Source organism: Pelophylax lessonae (genome assembly GCF_965119305.1).
Source record: "Pelophylax lessonae genome assembly, chromosome: 3".
In the NCBI taxonomy this organism is placed as follows: Eukaryota; Metazoa; Chordata; class Amphibia; order Anura; family Ranidae; genus Pelophylax; species Pelophylax lessonae.
Genome location: NC_138770.1, coordinates 115,953,015 through 115,975,443, shown reverse-complemented (window position 1 = coordinate 115,975,443; position 22,429 = coordinate 115,953,015). Strand labels below are relative to the sequence as shown.

Below are 22,429 nucleotides of genomic sequence, written 5' to 3'. Positions count from 1 at the left end.
TTCTGCATTGCAGCTGAATATTAAAGCAAATGCTTTTATTTTAACTTGTTATTTTTTGCTGGAGTTCTGTTTCAAACACTAATGCATATTATTAAGGTGATCTTCCTTTTTTGCTTGTTTTTCAAGTCTCTGATCCCAGAAATGGAATCCCTGAGGCCCAGCCAGGTGATAAACCTTTCCATACAGTGGAATACAGCCCTAACTTCCATAAATTTGGATCAACAATGCCGGTGGTGAATTTTAGGTAGGTGTTTTTATTAGGTGTTAGGTCCTTCTATTGGCATATCTTTTGTGTACTGAGCTAAATTCCTTGTAAAATCAGCTTTTCACTAGTAACTAATTACTTATTAGCTGCAATGCTATATATATGCAAACAGGGCTGCTGTTGGAAATCACGAGTAGTCTACTATACAGCAGAGCTCATAGAGAGTAATTCAGAAGCAGCCCAAGGAGCCAGTCTGGTGTGCTGCAGTGCAAGCAGCATGCAAATAAGATAAGAAAGCAGAGTGGTAGTGAGCTGAGCTTATCAGTGTGCTTCTCATTTCACTGTCTACTCAGGTTGGTAGTGAGGAGACCTGTACATGAAAGTGAAACAGCAACATGGAAGGATCAGCCCTCGACTTACTAGGCAGGACTGTGTTGTGTGGCAGAGCTGTGTAAATCCTATGACTGAATAAACAGAAGTACAAATCCCTTAGCAGGAAAAACAGCTCTCATATGCATTTCATCTGTATATTTAACTGTTTGCCTGGAGTTCAGCTTTAACCGCTTTACCACCGGAGGATTTTGCTGTCTTACGTCCAGACAACTTTTTGCGATTCGGCACTGTGCGACTTTAACTGACAATTGCGTGGTCGTGCAATGGCGTACCCAAACGAAATTTACGTCCTTTTTTTCCCACAAACAGAGCTTTCTTTTGGTGGTATTTGATCACCTGTGCGATTTTTATTTTTTGCGCTATAAACAAAAAAAGAGCGTAAATTTTGAAAAAATAACAATATTTTTCACATTTTTTATATGAAATTCCCCCCAAAAAAATGTAAAAATCTAAATTTTTTTAAATGTTTGGCCAATTTGTTTTCTGCTACCTATGTTTGGTAAAAAAAAGTCACAATTATCGTATTTTGATTGGTTTGCGCAAAAGTTATTGCGTTTACTAACTGAGGGAAAGATTTCTGTCATTTTTGGTGTTTTGTTTTGTTTAACGAGTAATGGCGGCGATCTGCGATTTTTTTTGAGGGACTGCGACATTGCGGCGGACAGATCGGACCCTTGACTGACATTTTTGACACTTTTGGGGGTACCAGTGACATTACTACAGTAATCAGTCCTATAAATATGCACTGTTACTGTAAAAATGACACTGGCAGGGAAGGGGTTAATTTTATTGGAGAGGGAGGGGTTAATGTATGCCTGGTGCTTACTAACGTGTGTGGGGGGAGGTGACTATGTGACACATGGACAGATCACAGGTTCAGCTATGCTGAACCCTGCAATCTGACCCTGTCTGTCACTTAGGAGATCCACCCGCTTTTTTTACACAAGCGGGCGGATCTCCAGACTCGATTCCCTGACGATCGGGGAAGAGCGGCGGTGGCCCGACTCCCGCTGTGACTGAATACAGCGGGAGCGAGCCTCCGGCGGCGCGCACGTGCCACCCACAAGGGGAGGAGTCCAGCGACGTAGGTCTACGTCGCTGGACGGGAACGAGCCACTTTGCAGCAGTACAGTCAACGTGACTGGTCGGCAAGTGGTTAAAGACAGAATATTAGGACAATAAGGAGGATATAGTCAGGCACAGAGTCTAGGTACATCATGTCACAGTCTTCAGTATAATACCCAGATCACTCCTTTGCACATTTTCTTGCTTATTTTTGCATCCATTTGCACTGTAAGGGCACGCTGACGCACAATTACACTTTTGGGGTTTTATCATTTTTTTTCCTTCCCCTTTAGAAAATATTTTTTAGGTTTTAATGTTTGGGGGATTTAAAAACATGCCAGATGTTTATTGTGTTACAATTCATAATGCAGGGCCTATAAAATGTTTGTATAGAACCCAACTGACCCGCTAATCTTAATAGAACTGCTATGGAATGGGAGGATTAGCATTTCACCTTGGAGCGTAGTCCTCAGTAATAGTGGAGCAATGTGTACATATAGGCACCAATCACTTTTAGATGCAAAGCAATAGAAGGTTACTATCACTCAAAACTTCAGGGGAAGAGTGTAAGCTTACAGGACAGACAAGAGCTTGCAGGCTCCATAGTAGGGGAACAAAAGCATAGCTCCCAACTGTCCCTAATTTGGAACAAAGTCCCTCTGTCCCACTTTCCTCATCATTTGTCCCTCATTTTGGTCTGATCTATATAGTTGTGTACAAAAAGCACTTTTTATCTTTCAAAAAGTGTTTCCAGTGCTAAATCTTTCATCCAATTTCTAAATAGCTGCATTTGTAGATTTCAAGAAAGTATAAAGCAATAGTAGTAGTAAAAAAAAAAAAAAAAAGCACTTGTGGGTTTCAGTAATCATATTTTTTTGTGTAGCACTGTCCCTGTAGGGCTTGCTGTAAGATGACTTCTGGGGCCTCCTCTGATTACCTGCACACAGTCACTTAGGGAACAGTTCACACATCCCTCCTTACTCCCAATGGCTTGTCACTCAATAAACAGTCCAAGGGTTTTGGTTTTTAGTGTTAATTTTGGAACTTGGGAGGGAGAAGGGAATAGTGGGATACTCCAACTGTAACTATTCACAATGGATAAGGACAACTCTCACTTGACCTCACCAAGTTGCTTGTGGAAGCAGCTGTACTGCTAAATCCATACTGCCACATGTATGGAAAGGGTTAAATCTCCTTGCTCTTTCTCTGCAGCAATAGACTTGGTGAACTATATTCTCTTCGGGACACTAACTAGAATCCCCTTTACTGACACCCATCCACTGACTCTTCTAACTTCAGGGGTGGCCCCCCTCAGGTCAGGCCCCTTGACACAGATCTGTACTCACTGTACTGCAGAATCAGATCCTCCAGTGTATTCCCTTTTAGTCAGCTTCCCTAGACCTCTGGGTTTAGTTCTTCACTAGCACTCTCCAGGCCCTCAGGTCAACTACCTGAGGCGGCATGGCACCTCTATAGAGGAGGAGGCAGCCACCCTCTCCCTCCAGGACTCTGCTATACAGCCAAAAGACCCCGAGCACATGTGCTCCTGGCATTTAAACAATATCTTAGCATGCAACAAGGCACTTACCTCTGGCAAATCACCAGGGCTGTATCAAACACCTGTGCACTCATTTGTCAGGTTTCCTCCCACTGTCCAACATGCCTCCCTTTTGGACCAGTGTGAAACACTCTGCAGACAGAATGAGTTGCCCCTAAGCACATTGAGCAGACCTCACTAACAGATCATGCTCTCTAGTAGGCAGAGAACAAGATAGATTTAGCTGCAATCCCTCTGGTAAGCAGACAGGATTCAGAACTCTACTTTCTATTTCTAGCACCTACATAGGAGGGTGCTACATCTGTATAATTCTCCTTTAAGGGGGCGTGGCTGGGTGTGTGTTCCATGCCTACAAACTTTTGTTAATAGGTGTCCCTCATTCCCATCTCTAAAAATTAGGAGGCCTGCAAAAGTACTTACAGTCTTCACAGATGCAGAATCTTTAGGCCAACCTGGCACTCTGTGATTTAGCTCCTGACTGTAAAGCACTTATCACATCAGCTGCTAACACCTTAGGAAGAAGACACCAGAATCCAGGAAGGTCCAAGCTTCTGATCCAAGCTTCTCTGGCCCCTTAAGACATTTGGAGTTACTCCAGGACTCCTCAATCTCCAGGTGAAACAAGCTACACATCAAACCCAAGAAGATTCAGTAGCAAACACATCTTTCCCCAAGTCTTTATCTCCCTCACTCAGCTAATGTGACCCTAGTGCTGATGGAGAGGGGCACGTGGGGGCAAAGAAGGATGCTGTGTAGGGACCCAATGTCCTTCTTATCAACGAATGATGTCATTGGTTGTGAGGATGCCAGCAGCTGGAAGGTCTTAATGGTGCACCATGAAAGCCTGTGGCTTTCTGTAACTAAAAGGCAATGCTCGATCAAGCCACTGACTTGTATACAATTTTTAGCAAATTTTAGGAATTTTGCCAAGGCACCCCTGAGGAAACCTGGAGGCACACCAGGGTGCCTGTGCACTCTGGCTGAAAAAGGCTGATGTAGCTCTCATACTATTGTCAGAGGCACCAGTGACTCCTACTGGCAGCATAAAAAAAACTTATGCTGGGTACACATGGGTACACATGGGCTAAAAACCAGCCGAAAACTATTGGTTTGGCACTGACACCGTGTGTCTAGTTTCTCCTCTGACAGAAGCCGATCTCACAACCAGCTTCTGTCAAAAGAGCATGCTGGAAAACCAGCAGCTGATCTGCATGTCAGAACACAATACTACAGCAGGGAGATCCCTGTACTAATAAAGGAAATATAGTAACCGCGCTAGTCTAAAAAAAATTATATAAATCAAAAGCAGCAACTTCAAGTGTGACCGCACCCAAAACAATATGTATATAAAAAGTCGCTCTAAATAATCAATAAATATGACAAGTAAATGTCCATTAGTGAGTCCATAAATAAATAGTCATGTGAAGAAACAGGAGGTTATCAATTCGAGGCTCCCAATGGTGTTATATTTCCCCTTAGTTAAAATGGCTGATTCAGCATTTCCGACTTTGAGAATAGTGAGCTTTCCGCTTTCCATTAGTTGTGGTAACTTCCCAATACCAAAATGGCCGCAGCGGAGGTTCTGATTGCCAATTCCGGATGTTGTTACTTTGCTGTTCCTATAAATAGGTGGCGTCAGCACGCCGTCCGCACCTTTGAAAACGTCATCTGTGATGAAACGTGTAAGGTCACTGCGTGCTGACATCACCCCTTAGCGTCCAGGAAGTGCGGGCGAGCATAGCCAACCGGCCGGCGGCTTATACATCTATGTGATCTATATTATCCTGCATGTGAGTGGTATTTTTCTTTTTTGCAATAAAAGTCTCTTGGATTTTATGCTATGGCGTTCCCCTCTTCTCTTTTATATTGGTGGCATATACTTGGGGACCAATACCTTGAGCGAGTTTTTGGAGCCAGCAAATTTCCCATAACATCAGAACAGTTATATGCGCTTATCCTCCGGTGATCTGGAACACCATACATCTGAATTTCCTGGGAGTTCCATAAGGGTTTCCATTGGTTAAAGACATCAAGATCTCTGACCTAGATTTCCTGCTATTTATATTTGGCTTTTTGGTAAGCATAACACCATTGGGAGCCTCGAATTGATAACCTCCTGTTTCTTCACATTACTATTTATTTATGGACTCACTAATGGACATTTACTTGTCATATTTATTGATTATTTAGCGCGACTTTTTATATACAAATCCCTGTACTAACATGACGTAGTTAGTACAGCGACCTCCTGAGTTTTCTTTTTTTCAAAAACTGCCTGTGTGTACCAGGCGTAACAGTCTACAGAGCTTAAGAGGAACCTAAGAAAGCTGTACTATCTATTCAGCTAAGCTGACAGAAGCTTAACACTACTAAATTGAAATGGTTACATCTGGTTAAGGCCAGATGTCTACACTTGCAAATGTTGGAAAAAATGCAAAAAAAAAAAAAAAAAAAAAAATACTTGTATCTCCCCTGAAAATAGGGATTTTGTCCTGTGTGATGCAGTGTCTTTGCAGTGGAGAGATTGGTTGTATTACCAGTCAAGTGTTAATGTACACCATGGCAGCAGTTTTAGATTGAAGGTCTTCTGCATAGAAAAAAGACACCAGTTGGACAAAAGCTTCTATTAGTGTGTGAAAAGCCTATTGCCTCTTTTATTCCTTGAAAAAGAAGTTAAAATCTACCAAATAACTTTCTGATGGCATTATGCAACATGCAGCTGTTCCCGAAGTCTTACACAAAGTAAATAGGAGGAAATTCACTTATATCAGCACTATATTTGTGTCTCAGGAACTTCTTGGCCGGGCTGAGGTCTCAGCAAAGCTGCATCATTATTAGTGAAATGCTAACAGTGCAGAAGTTTAATGTGACTAAATTTTTTGGGCAGATGTCCACATGACCAGGTAATTGCTTGAACGCAGCATGATTTATAACAGAATATATTACAAGTATGGCATTTCTGTAAAAGAAATACTGTTTTTTAATGTTTGAAAAATTGGTTTCATTTCATGCAAACTAATTAAAGATGTACGCCAAACAAATGGCTAAAGACATGGAAGAAATACAAATATGGGAGCTATTTTACCAGCCAAAGGTTTTGTATTTCTCTCCATCTAGAAAGGCCGGAGTCAAATAAGCAAAACAATAGATGAAGGGCCGGCATGACAGGCGTTAAAAGGGGCTGGGACATAGGAAAGGTCAAAGAACGTTGAGGTTGTGATATAGTTGGTACAGTCAAATAATTGGATTGAGGAAAGTTTGGGAAGGGAGGTGTAATGGATCATCCGGCACCTCGACTGGGCACCTCCATTGACGGTTGCTCCCAGTGCTTCCCGAGGGCTCCAAGGACTCCACCAGACACCATAACCACCTCAGACCCCACAAACCGCCGTAGCTTGGTTGGGGTCTCGCTGTCTCCTACCCACCCTGGACCTATGACAAGGTTCCAGTGGGTGAACCTCTCTTTCCCCAGAGAGTACAGCAGGAACAGGAACAAGCCCTTACAAGTGCTTAGTGATTATTTAAGGGAGTATCAAGAGCATAGCAATTCCTTGTAGCAGATTCCACCAATAAGAGACAGGACTCTTGATTGAGGGTGAAGTCGAACTCAAAACTGTTTTTTAAACACATGCACAAAGACATATACACTGTAGGACAATCCCCCCTCCCCCTTAGCAGCCAATCCACATACACATATACATCCCATAATAAGTTTATCTTAAGGCAGACAGAAACATTAGAACAATGGAATACAGGCACTTACTAATAACAAACCCCAACCCATCTCACTATCTAGCAAGGGTCTATGAGACACTCCTGCAATATTCTATCAATCTGAAAAGTCAAACCATTCATCTTCATACATTTCCTGAGAGATATTGCTGAAAAATATTACTGTCCCATCTGAAGCCATCCAAACCATTCTCTTAGCGTCCCCCAAGTATCTGTCCCTCACTCCCAGTGATGGTGAACACCGTCACAGGAGGAGTTTAGGAGGAAGGTTTGAGCTAACAGAGGGGGTGGTCTTCAGTTGGAGGACAGACAACAAGGAGCAGCTTAGCACCCTCCCACCCTAGATTTGCTGGTTGATATTCCATGTTGGGTATATGAAGCGGTGAGAAGCTGGGTATGGAGCTAACAGAGGCGGTGGTCTTCAGTTGGAGGACAGACAGCAAGGAGCAGCTTCCCACCCTCCCACCCTAGATTTGGTGGTTGATATTCCGTGTTGGGTATATGAAGCGGTGAGAAGCTGGGTATGGAGTTTGGCGGGGTGCAAGGTCCTTTTAGGTTATTATGGGCTCAAAAGGTGTAGTAACCTCTCTGAGGTACGGATTCCTGGTGTTGGGACGTGTATCTGAGTTGTCTCCGAGCAAGTGGTTTTGCGACTGGAGGCCTGAGAAGTGGCACGCAGGTAATGTCCTTTGGTTTTGATGCCTATTAGGACCTTGTGGCTCCATTTTGTTTATACACTATGTATTTATGTTATGTTAGTTATCCTTATTATTTGTGATTTATGTTTTGGTTAATAAAAGGTTGCTATAGTCAATTAACTTCAATCTGTTGTATGTGGTCTTATTCTAATGGGTGGGGGCATTGGTATAGCAGAATTTCACAAGCCATATTTATTACCTTAGTCATTCCCTGAGATCTACAAAGCTATATCACAGAGACAGCAGGACTGGAGACCCATTTTTCCCCACTGATGTTAACCACTTAAGCCCCGGAGGATTTGACTGCTAAACGACCAGAGGGTATTTTGCGATTCGGCACTGCGTGACTTTAACGGACAATTGCGCGGTCGTGCGACGCTGTACCGAAACGAATTTGGCGTCCTTTTTTTCCCACAAACAGAGCTTTCTTTTGGCGGTATTTGATCACCTGTGCGATTTTTTGATCACGCGCTATAAACAAAAAAAGTGCGTAAATTTTGCAAAAATAGCAATATCTTTCCCTTTTTTTTTATATGAAATTCCCCCCAAAAAAAATGTAAAAATCAAAATTTTTTAATATTTTCGGCCAATTTGTTTTATGCTACCTATGTTTGGTAAAAAAAATCGCAAAAAGCGTATTTTGATTGGTTTGCGCAAAAGTTATTGCGTTTACTAACAAAGGGAAAGATTTTTGTCATTTTTGTTGTTTTTTTTTTAACGCGTAATGGCGGCGATCTGCAATTTTTTTTGCAGTACTGCGACATTGCGGCGGACAGATCGGACCCTTGACTGACATTTTTGACACTTTTGGGGTTACCAGTGACATTTCTACAGTAATCAGTGCTATATATATGCACTGTTACTGTAAAAATACACTGGTAGTGAAGGGGTTAACTTTATTTGAGAGGGAGGGGCTGTGTGTGTCCCTAGGGGCGTGATTCTAACTGTGATTGGCTGTGGCTTCAACTGTATGCAGAGTGATCAACGGATCTACATAGTAGATCCATGTGATCATCTCTCATACAGAGAGGAGAATGACAGGCAGCTTGTTTACACAAGCTGCCTGACTTTCTCCCTCTCCCCCGCCGATCGCAGAGTGGCCGGCGGCGATCGGGTCCGCCGGTCACACGCGCGGGGGGGGTCCGTGACCACACGGGAGCGGGAGCGCGCCTCCGGCAGCGCGCGCTCGCTCCCTAGACCCTCACAAGCTAGTGACGTAGCCCTACGTCACTTTGCCTGTGAGGGGCTGACCGCCCACGTAGATAGTCGTGCGGCGGTCGGCAAGTGGTTAAAGCAAAAATAAAGTCTGCAATACTTACTTATGCACCAACAGTCTGACCCCAGAGATGTCCCTTGCCGGTGCAAGCATCTTCTCCTTAGCTTATTCTGAGTGTTGATTTTAGGCTGTCTTGATTGGCCAGTGCAGGATAACATAACTTCTGCACATGCTCGGGGGTTCAGCCATCCCAGCACACAGGCACTATACCAGGAATGTAAATTGAGCTACGCATTTCAGAGTTCAGCTTTAAAGTGGCTGTAAGCCAGACATGAAATATAAGCAAAGCATATCCCTCTATAATGTGTACTTGTTTCAATCCAGAGCCCTAAGTGTCATTTTTGTCTGCTGCCTCATTCCTCTGCTATCTGCATGAGTCACTTTTAACAAGTTTTCTTGACACCAAGAGGAAAAAGGTGACAGGAGAGGAAGCTCCAGCACACAACCTGTAAATAACAGCTTTAGCTCTGTACCTGTGTGAAGGGGAGGGGGTGTTCTCCAATCATCTCTGAGCTCTCCATACTGAGTGTAACTTCAGCTCCCTGCACCTTGCCTCTGAAACTCAGACAAACTGCATTAACACTTCACTTTGAACAGATGTAGAGAAGAGAAGACTGTAGATAGACAGGTACAACTTATGTAGGAGGATTTGTTTCAACTCTCTGTTTTACCTAAGGCCAGTCACTTCACTGGGTATATGTAATGGTTTACAACCACTTTAGGGTATGTTAAAAATGTATTTTTGCATTTCCCATATTTATTTTTGTTTCATTGACATTGATGACCAGAACAAACAGGGTACAGTAATACAACCTTGACAGGGGTCCTAATACATCCACACTCTATCAGAAAAACAAAAAACAAATTTTCTATACATACACTTAAACCTCTTCCGGACCGCCCCACACAGATATACTGCAGCAGGTTGGCCCTCCTGTATGTGATTTTGTGCACTGGGTCTGGGGCGCTTGCCTGCCACAGGCGACCCGCTCCCGCTGTGATTGGACACAGCTGGATCCAATCAGTGGATCCAATGGACCAGATGTTCGCCGGAACCGGTGATCTTTCTCTGGAGAGGCAGAACAGCGGTCTTCCTATGTAAAAAAGGCAGGCCGCTGTTCTGTCAGAGGGGAAGATGGAAATCAGCAGCCAGCTCCCCCTGTGATTGCACACAGGGGGAACACATCAGCGGATCCAGTGGACCTGATGTGCACCGGGACCCACTGATCATTCCCGAGAGAGGCAGAACGGCGGTCTGCATATGTAAACAAGGCATATCGCCATTCTGTAACAAGGGAAGGCAGAGATCATGTGTTTCTGCTAAGCAGGAACACAGATCTCTGTCTTCCCCCAGTCAATGCATCCCCCACACAGTTAGAAAGTACTCCCTAGGAGTGCATTTTTTTAGCACTGATCACTGTATTGGTGTCACTGGTCCCCTAAGATTGTTAAAGGTGTTAGATTTGCCCACTGCAATGTCACAGTCCCGCCAAATTTCCATAAATCTATCCCATAGTTTGTAGGCGCTATATCTTTTGCGCAAACCAATCAATATATGGGATTTTTTTTTGCCAAAAACATGTAGCAGAATACATATTGGCCTAAATTGATGAATGAATTTGATTTTTCACATTTTTTTTTTTTATTGGATGTGTTTTATAGCATAAATTAACAAAATTACTATTTTTACAAAATTGTTGGGCTTTTTTTGTTTATAGCGCAAAAAATAAACACAGCAGAGGTGATCAAATGCCACCAAAAGAAACCTCTATTTGTGGGAAAAAAAGACATACATTTTTATTGGGTACAGTGTTGCATGACCGTGCAATTGTCAGTTATAGTAACCCAGTGCCATATTGCAAAAAATGTTCTGGTCATTAAGGTGGGTAAACCTTCTGATGCTGAAGAGGTTAATTTATGACCACTGGTATAAAACCAACATGGTTAGCCATAGTGACTTTCTAAAGATAGTGTGCCTGTGTTCCTGTTTTATTTATCTGCGTATGTTAATAATGCATTTCATTTTGCTTTACAGGGAGTCATTTAAAGTTAAAGCTGACACATTTATTCCCCTTCAGAAAATGCCCAAGACACCGAGGTAAGTATGATGGCCATTTATTGGCTATGTCACATTTCGCACATTAAAACAAAACTTAATCCCTGCAAGAAAGTAAACTCCCTCCCCTCCCAGGGTACTTGCAGCTTACCAATTCTTAGATGTGATGGATGCATGTTTTATTTTTTAGGCTTTCTTTACTTTATTTGTCATGTGGTGATCCAGCCAGTAAGGCTGGCCATACACTATACAATTTTTTTATTCAATTTCCTTTAGATTTACCTTAAACTATGTAGTGCAAGGGCCTGCCTGATTGCATACAAATTGAAAGTGTTTAGGTTTGACCCTATATTACATGGTTTTGGTAAATCTAAAGGAAAGTTGAAGAAGAAAATTGTATAGTGTATGGCCAGCCAAGGTCTGTTGTTTTTCAACAACACAAGTGGTCCTGCAGATGTAACAGTGACAGGGTTGAGACAAACCAATAGGCACTGACAGGTTTGCTTACAATGGTCATCTTTTTTTTATTAAAAAAACAAAAAAAAAAAAAAAAACGTTATCATAAAAGGAACACATCTGTTGGTATTACTGCCTAAAATGTGTCAGCTGGATTTCTTCTTCAGTTTGTTAGTGTATTTAAGTCTGCCACTACATCTAACACCCCCTCCTTCAGATTACCAATGCTGCTGTCTAAAGGGGCCCCCTGTGCTCCTTCATCCAGAGTGGGGGTGCTCTAATACAGGAAGTGTGTTACTGGCCAGATCACCAGGCAAAAATTGAGGGAATAAATAAAAAAAAAACAAACAAACAAACAAACAAAAAGAAAAAAACAATGCAACAACCACATCTAATAATTGGTAAGCTCCAATATTACATTTTTGGTTATTATATATTATATTATATTTTATTTTATTTTATTTTATTATCATGTTATATTATATTATTGTCCCTTTATTAGTGGGGGACAAAATTAGGAGTTAAAGGTAGAAAAGAGTTATAGAAGACTGGATGAGAGCGCATTATTGATAGTGATGAAACTGGTCTGTTTGGATAGAGGGAGAAATTAAAATTTAGAAGTGCAACTGTACAGAGTGAAGTCTCTCGGAGACCTAATTTTGCACCACATTTAAAAAATGTTGTTAAAGATCTACGCTTGGGTAAATAATAAATAACAAGCTGTCAACACTAGAAATTGTGATACCCAATATAAATAACATAGAACAAAAAAAATCCAGCACTGAAAGTATATCATTTTATCCACATAGATAAGAATATTTCAATGGTGAAAACATAATCAGCATTGTGAAAAATAATAGCTACAAAAAAAATTGAGTCCTTAATGTAAATAGTCCTTGTAAGCTAAGAAACCATCTGCATAACATCCAGGATAACAAAGCACACCACTTATCCGGAATGTAATAACCCCCTATTTACGCATGGTCATAAAGGACTTGATGTTAGTAGAAATAATCAGCATGGACATCTATGAAATTAGGTTTCCACACTTACTTTTTTGAACCATGGACCAAATGTCAAGAAGGTGGTATGTAAAACAAAAAAAAGTGTAGAATGTACTGTAACACCACCATGATTAAAGGCAAAGTACAAGTTTTTCTGGTAATATCCTCTCCTGCAATATCTTTTAAACTTGTATATTTTATGCTAGCTCTGTAACAAATGCGCTGCATTAGCAACATAACTGGTGATTGATTCTCAACTCCATTTGGCTTGAGTGATCAAAAGACTCAATTACTATTTATGACCCTAGCCTGTATCTGTGGCTGGCCTGGTATTGTCAATCTCCCCTCCCATTTTAGTATCTCAAATCAGATACTATATTGATCAATTGACAAATGCTTGCCTACTCAATCTCCCTATAAAATTAAAGCGGCCTATGGGGAGGCTCTTTCCTGAGTGTCTCTGTCACAAGTGTTGTGCAGTTTCACCAATGCAGTTTAACTAAAGCAGGATAACTAAAGCTGTATGAAGATACAAAAGGAACTCTGCTCCACTCTGGAAAATTTGCAAGCAAACCAGCATTTGATATTTATATTATTTGAAGTCACATTCCCACTCTCTATCCACCAACATGCTACTTCTACTTTTCCTTCTCACATTGGCGTTCTCTATCCTCAAATCATCCTTACTCTACCCCTCCTCTCTATCCCATACCATACACATATCACCCTCACTCCTATCCCCTAACTACTACTGCACCCGTCACCTCCTGCAATTACTGAACCCACATGCTGACCTAAACACCAGGGCAGTTAGACATGTGCCCTCATACACATCCCACTCCCATCTTACCTTCTCCTAATCTCAGGGGACATTTCTCCAAATCCCGGTCCTACATTTTCTAACTGCAAACCACATATGCAGCACCCCTCCTCCTCTGGCCACAGTGGCAATCCATTCATTTTAATTTCTATCCCCCAGCTTCCCAAAACCAGCTCCCCAATTTCATGCTCCCTTTGGAATGCCCACTCCATCTTTAAAAAGCTCACATCTGTGTATTACCTTTTCATGCCTGGCTTTCACATACTCACCATAACTGAAACCTGGCTTCAAGATTTTCAACCGACTTCTCCTGCTGCTCCATCCCATGGTGGCCTCCACTGGACTCACCCCCACAGCCCCCTCAGACCCAACAGACAGAAAGGAGGTGAAGTTGGATTCCTTCTATCCACGCAAAGCACCTTCCAAGCCCTTCCTACCATTCCCTCTCTTTCCCACTCTTCTTTTGAGATGCACTTTATTCGTCTGTTTTCTCCTATTTCTCTGGGGAATTGCAGCAATTTACCGGCCTCCTGGAGCAGTATCGCACTTTTTTGATGAATTCACTGCCTGGCTACCCTACTTTCTCTCCTCCGAAATACCCATTATCATTCTTGGTGACTTCAACATCCCTGTTAATGTTAACAGCCCAGCTACAGCTTAACTTCCCAACTTAATCTCATCTTTTGACCTAACTCAATGGACACACACTTCAACTTGCTCCAATGGTAATTCCCTCGACCTTGTATTCTAGCATCCCTGCATTCCTGGCAACCTCACCAACACCCCCTTTCCTCTCTCTGATCACAAATTAATCAGTTTTACAGTATCCTTGCCCCCAACTACCTAGCAGCAAATGGTTACTTATAGGAACCTTTGTCACTTTAACCCTTCTCTTCTCTATTCTGCTACTGACCAACTCTATGACAAAATTTCCCCCCTGTCCTGTCCTGACCTGGTCACCTCTGTCTACAACAGTTCACTCTCATCCTCACTGGATGCACTTGCTCCTCTAACTATATGCAGAACCAGGCCCCGACCCTTACAACCCTGGCAAACTGACAACACTAAAAATCTCAAGAGACACTGTTGTGCTCTTAGATGACTGTGGCGTAAAACCAAATCCTTGCAGGACTTCACGCTATATAAATTTGCCCTCCTAAAATACAACTCCTGCCTCCATGCTTCCAAACAAACCTATTTTGTCTCTCTTATTAATACCTTGTCACCCAGTACCTGTTGGTTGTTCTCTACCTTTAAAGTGATTGCAAAGTTATGTTTAAAAAAACAAACTTGTTATACTTACCTGCTCTGTGCAGTTGGGTCCCTCTTCTGTGCTCCAGTCCCCTGCCTCCTGTTGAATGCCCCTACTTGGGGGCACCCAAGCCGAGTCACAGATCCCTGTGTCCATTCAGACTCAGGTCCTGCCCCCTCTCTCTCCTAATTGGCTGGCTGACTGACTTTAATTGACAGCAGCAGGAGCCAATTGCACCATGCTGCTGTCTTAGCCAATGAGGAGGGGAGTCCCAAGGAGCTGAGTCACTCCTGCAACATTGCTGCATAAAGATTGGCTCAGGTAAGTATTAGAGGGGCTGTGGGGGGCTTAATTCAAAGAATGCATTAAGATAAAAAAAAAAAAAAAACTTCTGCCTTTACAATCCCTTTAACTCTCTGCTTTGTCCCCAACCCTTCTATCAACTAACTCACTCACTGCCCAATTGATTGCCAATCACTTCAAAGACAAGTTTGATGCAATACGTGAGGACACCGCCACTTTGTATACATCTTCCCCACTCAACATACCTTGCCTAGCAGCACAATCAACACTCTCCTCTTTTGAACTGGCTACTACTAAAGAGCTTACAAAACTTTTCTCAGATGCCCACCTAACCAATTGTCCCCTGGATCCTGTTCCCTCACAATAACTATGGTCGCCCTCTTCTTCTATCCTATGCTCCCTAACTCACATCTTCAATCTCTCCCTCTCTAGTGACATCTTCCCCTCCCCTCTAAAATATGTGCAGATCACTCCCACACTTAAACAGCCCTCACTGGACCCCCCCAACCTGAACAACTTAAGACCCATCTCATTGCTCCCTTTCCAATGCATTGTTCAGGGGAACAATGCATTGGAATGTTTAGATCTAGAACGCTTCAGTGGGGTACACACTAGTAGAAAATCTGCCAAAAACTCCCGTCCGAGGTAAAATCGTACGATTTTCAGCTAGTGTGTACACAACTTTCAGCAGCCGATGCCGACATTTTCAACGAAAAAAAACGGAGGGACAAACACCAAAATTTTTATTGTCCGTCCCCAGACTACCAATTTTTTTGTTTAATGTGTATGCAGTACGTCCACGAAAAATCGGATACAAAAGACCACGCATGATCTGAAGTTGCTGATGACCCGGAAGTCTAGGAACAAATGTCCCAACAAAAAATAAAAATCGGATGAGAAATTTCATGAACATTATGTACTGTCAACTAAAAACGGTTATGACCGCTGAGCATGAGAGAGAAAAATCGGAGGATATTTCGTCCGATTTTCGTCAAGTGTGTACAAGCCTTTAGTCTACAACCATCTTAGATCCTACCTCAATGAAAAAAACCTTCTTGACCCCTTACAGTCTGGCCTTCGCTCACAACACACCACAGAAACTGTCTTACTAAAACTCACTAACAATTTATTAACTGCTAAAACCAATGGCCACTACTCCATACACCTACTACTAGACCATTCTTATACTGTTTTATATACTGTTTTCACCTTTTTTACTGTTGACCACCCGCTCCTTCTCAATAAACTCAGTTCCCTTGGCCTGCAAGAATCTGCTCTATCCTGGTTCTCCTCCTACCTATCACAGCGCTCCTTCAGTGTTACCTACAACTCTGTCTCCTCCTCTCCATTGCCCCTTTCTGTGGGGGTCCCCCCCGAGGCTCTATTCTTGGACCCCTTCTCTTGTCTATTTACACCTCTTCCCTTGGTCACTTGATAACCTCCCATGGCTTCCAATAACATTTATTTGCCAATGACACCCCCAAATCTATCTCTCTACTCCTCACCTTCAGTCTCCTCTTGCATTACTAACTTACTGACAGACATATCAGCATGGATATTGCACCACTTCCTTAATTTAAATCTCTCTGAAACCGAGCTGATAATATGCCCCCGCTCCATGACTTTTCCATCAAAACCAATAATGCAACCATTAATCCTTCCCCTCACGCCGGGGTACTAGGTGTAATCCTAGACTCTGACCTGTCCTTTCAGCCGCAAATCCAATCGTTGTCAAAAGCTTGTAGACTTCACCTCTGTAACATCTCTAAAATATGCCCTTTTTAACCTATGAAACCACCAAGCTACTCATTCACTCCCTTGTTATTGATCGCCTTGACATTTGCAACTTTCTCCTCATAGGCCTACCTCTCCATAGGCTATCCCCTCCTCAGTCTATCCTGAATGCTGCTTCCAGACTCATCTACCTTAGCAACTGTTCAGTGTCTGCCACCCATGTCCACCAATCCCTCCACTGGCTCCCGATCACCCAGTGAATGAAATTAAAAATACTATCTACAACATTCAAAGCCATCCACAACTCAGCCCCGAGCTACATCACCAATCTTGTCTACAAATATCACTCAAACCATCCTCTCCACTCCTCTCAAGACCTCCTGCTCTAGCTCCCTTGTCTCCTCCTTCCAGGCTTGTCTTCATGATTTCTCCAGAGCCGCTCCTATCCTCTGGAACGCTCTACTTCAATCTGTTCGGCTATCTCCTACTCTAGCTGCCTCCAGGCGATCCCTGAAAACTCATGCCCTCAGGGAAGCCTATCCCACCTCCAACTAATCTTTTCCAACTTCCATCAGCTCATTTCCGACAGTTGCAACCTTTTGTACCACCTGCTGCACCTGATTGGATTGTAAGCTCTTCTGAGCAGGGCCTGCTTAACCCTCTTGTATTTTATTGTATTGTAACTGTATTGTCTCCCTTTTATATTGTAAAGCGCTGCATAAACTGTTGGCGCTATATAAATCCTGTATAATAATATTAATAATGTGAATAATCCATTGTGACCAAAACCAAACGCACACAGCAAACGTGACACTTCAACAGGTGTAATCAAACCCACTCAATAAGAATTATTCATGCCCAAGGAACATCAAGTGGTTAAAAGCGTGACATTTGGGAAGAACAGCCAAACCACCTACCAGAATTCCACTGACCATCAACATATGAAAGGTCACAACACACTGGAGATCTATACTCTAGCTCTGTCCCTTGGGATGAATGAGAGAAGTCCCACCCCACTCAGCTCAATAATATGCAGCAAGAAAATGGTAAACATAGAGGAAATGTTCCATAGTGTAATAGTTGGAACTATTGCCTTATTAAAAGATAAGTAGTGCACTTAAATTAAAATAGATTAATTACGGTACCACTACAATTTTTAAGAACAATCCATCTGAAGTTCCCATAGGTCGGCCAGTATTTGCAATGATGTCAGTAAATCCTGGCTCTGCCCTACAGTATTTCATCATCAAATAACATCATCAGGGGCTCCACACTTGCTGAAGAAGGCAGCTATGTCTTTTGAAATTTCCATTGTTGTCTCTTGGCCTGGATTGTAGTAGCCAAGCCTAGCTCTGTGTGTAGTTGGTAGGTCCCGTTATCAAAGTTATCAGGTTAAGTATTAGCCAATCTCACTGTTGACAGTCAGAGAACCATCTGGTTGCTTGTAAGTTGGTTTATATTATTATGCTATATAGACACTGTAGAATGTTTTCTCTTCCTGGCATCTACTTGATTTTTTTTTCTAATCTTTAATTTCAATTCTTCCCAGCCTGATAGATCTAATCCATTTAAAGTGATACTGCCAGGCTAAATAAAATCCTAAAGAAAGGTCCCTGGAATAGAAAGAACATTTATACCCATGTCTTCCATGGCCTGTGTCTCCTACCTCTCCTCCGTTCCAGTGCTGCAGCCTCCATCAGAATCTTCAACATTTGACACCTTGAGGAGTGTCGGATCCTGTGTCCCCACTACACACTTTGGTTCCATGCTCTGATCCTACAGGACACTGCAATGACATAAGGATCAGAGGATGGAGCCACAGTGTGCAACTGGGGGACTAGCATCTGACAATCCTGGAAGTGTCAATTGCTTCGGTGGAGGAATTGTAGAAGACACAGACTGCTGGAGAGGTTAGTATAAGACCTGAAAATGCAGCATTGAAGGGTGACATATGTAATATATTACATTTTTATGTTTTCTAAATTGAATAATAGTTACTCTTTACATCCTCAGTGTTCCTTATAAAGTCCAAGTTCAGAAGAAGAGTCTGGAAGAAGAAATGAGAAATGTGAAAGAGCTTAACTCCTGGAAACCTGCACAACGAAACTTCTTTCTTGATGTACCTAGCAACTGATGCAACATAAAACCAGAATAGAGGGAAACTAATGTAGCACAGTGCAATACTTTCTTTATACAGTCATTCATTCTTTGTATTGTTGTTGCATTGTTATATTATTATGTTCATTGTGTTCAATGTGATAATATTATTTTTATATCTGTGGCCAGTAGTAAGTACAGTAACACACAGGTGCCTGGTTTCCTTTAAGCTCAAAACACTGCCTGGGGCTGCTTTGACCAGGGCAGCACAGCACAGGTCTGTATTTGAGGTTTCCATAAGGGTTGATATTTTTGTGAAGAGGTGTGAGCTTTGGTATTAAAAGTAGAATTAGCCTTTAGTGTTAGGGTGTAGGGGTTTGGGTAAAAGAATGCTTATCTTACGCACAAGACCAAAAATGTAGTATGTTGTAGCTTACTAATCCTTAGATGCGATGACTGCTGTGTGTTCTGTTTTCAGGCTTTTCCCCTACATTTTCACCTGTTGATCCTGTAATTAGCAAATCTCCCATCATAGGGTGATTACACTCACTATACTCTACCTATGATAAGCAGCATTGTCACCCTGGGCTGCTCTCCTCTTGATTGAACTACAAACACATCTATTCTCTTCGTCTCCATAAAATAGTCAATGATATTATTAATGGGAAGGCTGATAACATTGCTTGAGATTGCAGTTCAATGCAAATCTTTATAGAAGACGTTACAGGGACACACTGGATATCTTGAGGTCAACAAGTATTTTCTTATACTTGCAAAAAACATTCTAAGCATGAAAAAGAAACGAATGCAGCCACCATATCTAAGGACTGGTAAAATGTATAGTGTTTCGCTCTTGTGTTTAGATATCCTTTAAACGTTAAAGGACAATTTTCAGGAATAGGCTTGGATTTACTTCCTGGACTCAGGTTGAGTTATTCTTAGGAGTTTTGAGGAGTTAGGTATAGGTTTAGATAGCGGTACTTATAAAGTATAATTTTTTTGAGTGTGATACTCTACTTTTTAATGTGAAAGAGAAGTTTAGGACCATTAATTATTAGAGGTTTCAGTTAGAATATGGCCTCTGCACCTGGGATAGGGGCTGCCTAACCATATGCAAATACCCTCAACATCACCATCACCATCACCTTCAGTAAGCATGCAGCTAAATCACTTCTCGAAAAGAGGTCATATAGAGGTTTATGAAAACAAATAATTTTTTTGTTCTGAATAAAGTCAAGAATTGTCCTAATGTGCCCTTATTGCTCTCTGAGACTAGCACAGGTACTGTAGATTTCCCCTATCCTTGGTACTGCTTTGTCAGCCAAGGCTCTGCCATTAGCTGAACCATGTCTGAATACCATGCTAAAAACCTCATTAGCAGAATCAATGAAATGTGATGTCAAATTTCTCTAATGGAAGTTGCTCCCTCTTTGGCCAGAATGCTGCAAAATCTTAACTGTTAGCAAGGGAGCAATGACAGAGAGACACGTTGCTCATTTGGACAGCTGAAGGAGCTAGAAGGGTAGGAGAACTTCCACAAAGTTTAAAGGGTAAAAAAAATCAGCAAATAAAGAAAAAACAAAATAGCGTATAAAATTGTGACACAAGTCATATTGTAATTGAATGGTATTAAAAATGACCTTTCTGTTTCAATCTGCAGCTGTTGTAATTTTCTGAAAATGCAATGCAATATGGCTACCTGGAGCTGTTCTGTACACAGAAGGTGTACTGACCACACCCCAGAAACATCATTTTCTGCTTGTGTGATTGGCTCACCAATTTTCCCAGAAGTCTGCACTCAGATACAAGTCAGATTTCTGGCATCCCCTGCAACAAAAATTTCATTTTTTGTGAGATACTCACAATAGGAAAATGTCTAAAGGGATGCAGGTCCAGCAGCTTCCCTCATTAGAGCCCTGCAGCTGCCACAGCTGATGATAATTATGAAACCACTCCCAGTAGACCCACTCAGCACAGAGGAACAAACAATGATTTCTTCAGAATACCAAAAGGTAGGAATCTGCAACAAAGTTTGTTAAAATCCCTGCAATATACAGAGATCACCCAGAGGGGAATGTTTTTTTTTCTCAACAAAGGTGGAGTTACGTTTTTTAAGTGATTCTGTGGCTAATGAACAGTCTCCAGCTACGCAACCGTTAGTTTGACATGAGCCCTACCTTATACACCCGCTGAAGGCAGAAACTCAAGTTTTCTGATTGTGAAATAACTTCTTTTATGATGCCACTTCCTTGCTGGCCAAACCACCGAGATGTCACATTGTCTTTTCTCTCTAGTTAGTTAATGAGATTCTGCAGGATTTTGAGGATGAATTACTCCATGGTGCCTTCAGATGCAGAGTTCAGTGAGATCTTCTTTTACAGCTTTTTTTACTGCTTGTTAAGAATATGTAAATAGTTAAATGTCTATAACCTGGCCACAGTTTTACGTTATGCATCCAAGAGTTACTGCCTTATCAAATGCAAGACTTCATACGAGCATGTGCGTAACAGAGCTCTGTTATTTGATAATATTATGGATATTCAGGACCTGGGTAATCTTTGATGAAGATAAGGACTTGGACAATAAATAAAAAAATAAAAAACAAAGCTAAATACAGCCAAATACATGTGAAAAAGTAAGCATGCCCAATGAAAATTGCTACTTTTTTCAATCAAGTTGGACAGGCAAACATTAGATCTTTTTTCAAGTAGTACCTATAGATAAAGGTGATATACAGGAATAAAAACACAGGGAAAATTTGCCATTTTAATTGTTTAGTCAACAAAAATATTAATAGATGTTATGGTGTACTATGAAAAAATATGTTCATGCTTGGCCTTAGACGGTTGTATTCCCCCCCTTTAGCAGAAATGACTTCTTGTAGACCTTTTGTTTAATTGCTTATCAATATCTGACATTCTGTGTGTGATACATATGATCAATGCAAAATTCCTTAAGTTCTCAGATGTTTGTGGGTTTTCTTGCATGAACTGCCAATTTCAAATCCCCCATAACATTATGATAGAATTCAAATCAGGGATTTGACTAGGCAAGCCTATAACCCTCTTTCTTCTTTTCAAGTCATCCCTTGGTGGATTTGCTAGTGTGCTTGTGTTCCTTATCATGTTGAAAGATTCCTTTACAGTTCAACTTTACCTTTTGGATAGATGGCCTCACATTCTCATCGTTCACACTTTTCCTAAATTATTTTCATTGAGAAAAATACAGCTTTTGGTTTGTTTTTTCCTTTAAAAAGAGATAAGAAATATGTTGCAAAAATATTTTGTAGAACTGTATAGTTTCAGTAAAAAGCAAGAACCAATACAACAACCTCGATCCTATTCTATTGCCATCAACAACACAGTATTGATTAGCATAAAGGGAACGCCCAGAACATCACTCTAAAAGTAACAAGTTAATCTCCAAACTCCCGTGTGAGTTATTTTCTGTCCAGCGATGGCATGACTAGGTCGTGTGGCAGTATCAGGATAGTCACATCATATTTAACATAGGAATGATAATTAAACCTTGTCTTGTGTTTTATTTATATTCTTATTGTGGTGGCATATTAACAGTATAGGATTACTTTTCTAGGGAGTGACCTAGGGGGCTTGTGTGTTAAAAAGGCCTCCCACACTTTATGAATGATTTGTGGGTATCCCTTTCGTTGGCAAGTATGTTTCTACTTCTAGTAGAGTCCACTGTATTTTGTAAAACAGTCTTGGCAATTGGAACTTTGATAGGGTCTGGGACTAAGTACTCAGGCAGATTGCCTTATAG

The 22,429-nt window shown here is 41.6% G+C and overlaps 1 protein-coding gene across 1 annotated transcript in view; it reads left to right on the top strand.

The window, feature by feature from the left end:
- Window positions 1-18,785, top strand: part of SPATS1 (spermatogenesis associated serine rich 1) — a 114,392-nt gene extending 95,607 nt beyond the window's left edge. Inside the window, exons 5-7 of the mRNA XM_082249509.1 lie at window positions 127-244; window positions 10,963-11,025; window positions 18,566-18,785. Coding sequence (XP_082105635.1) covers window positions 127-244; window positions 10,963-11,025; window positions 18,566-18,686 — 302 coding nt within the window. The 3' untranslated portion in view covers window positions 18,687-18,785. The remainder of the gene's footprint in view (window positions 1-126; window positions 245-10,962; window positions 11,026-18,565) is intronic.
- Window positions 18,786-22,429: the final 3,644 nt, after the last annotated feature.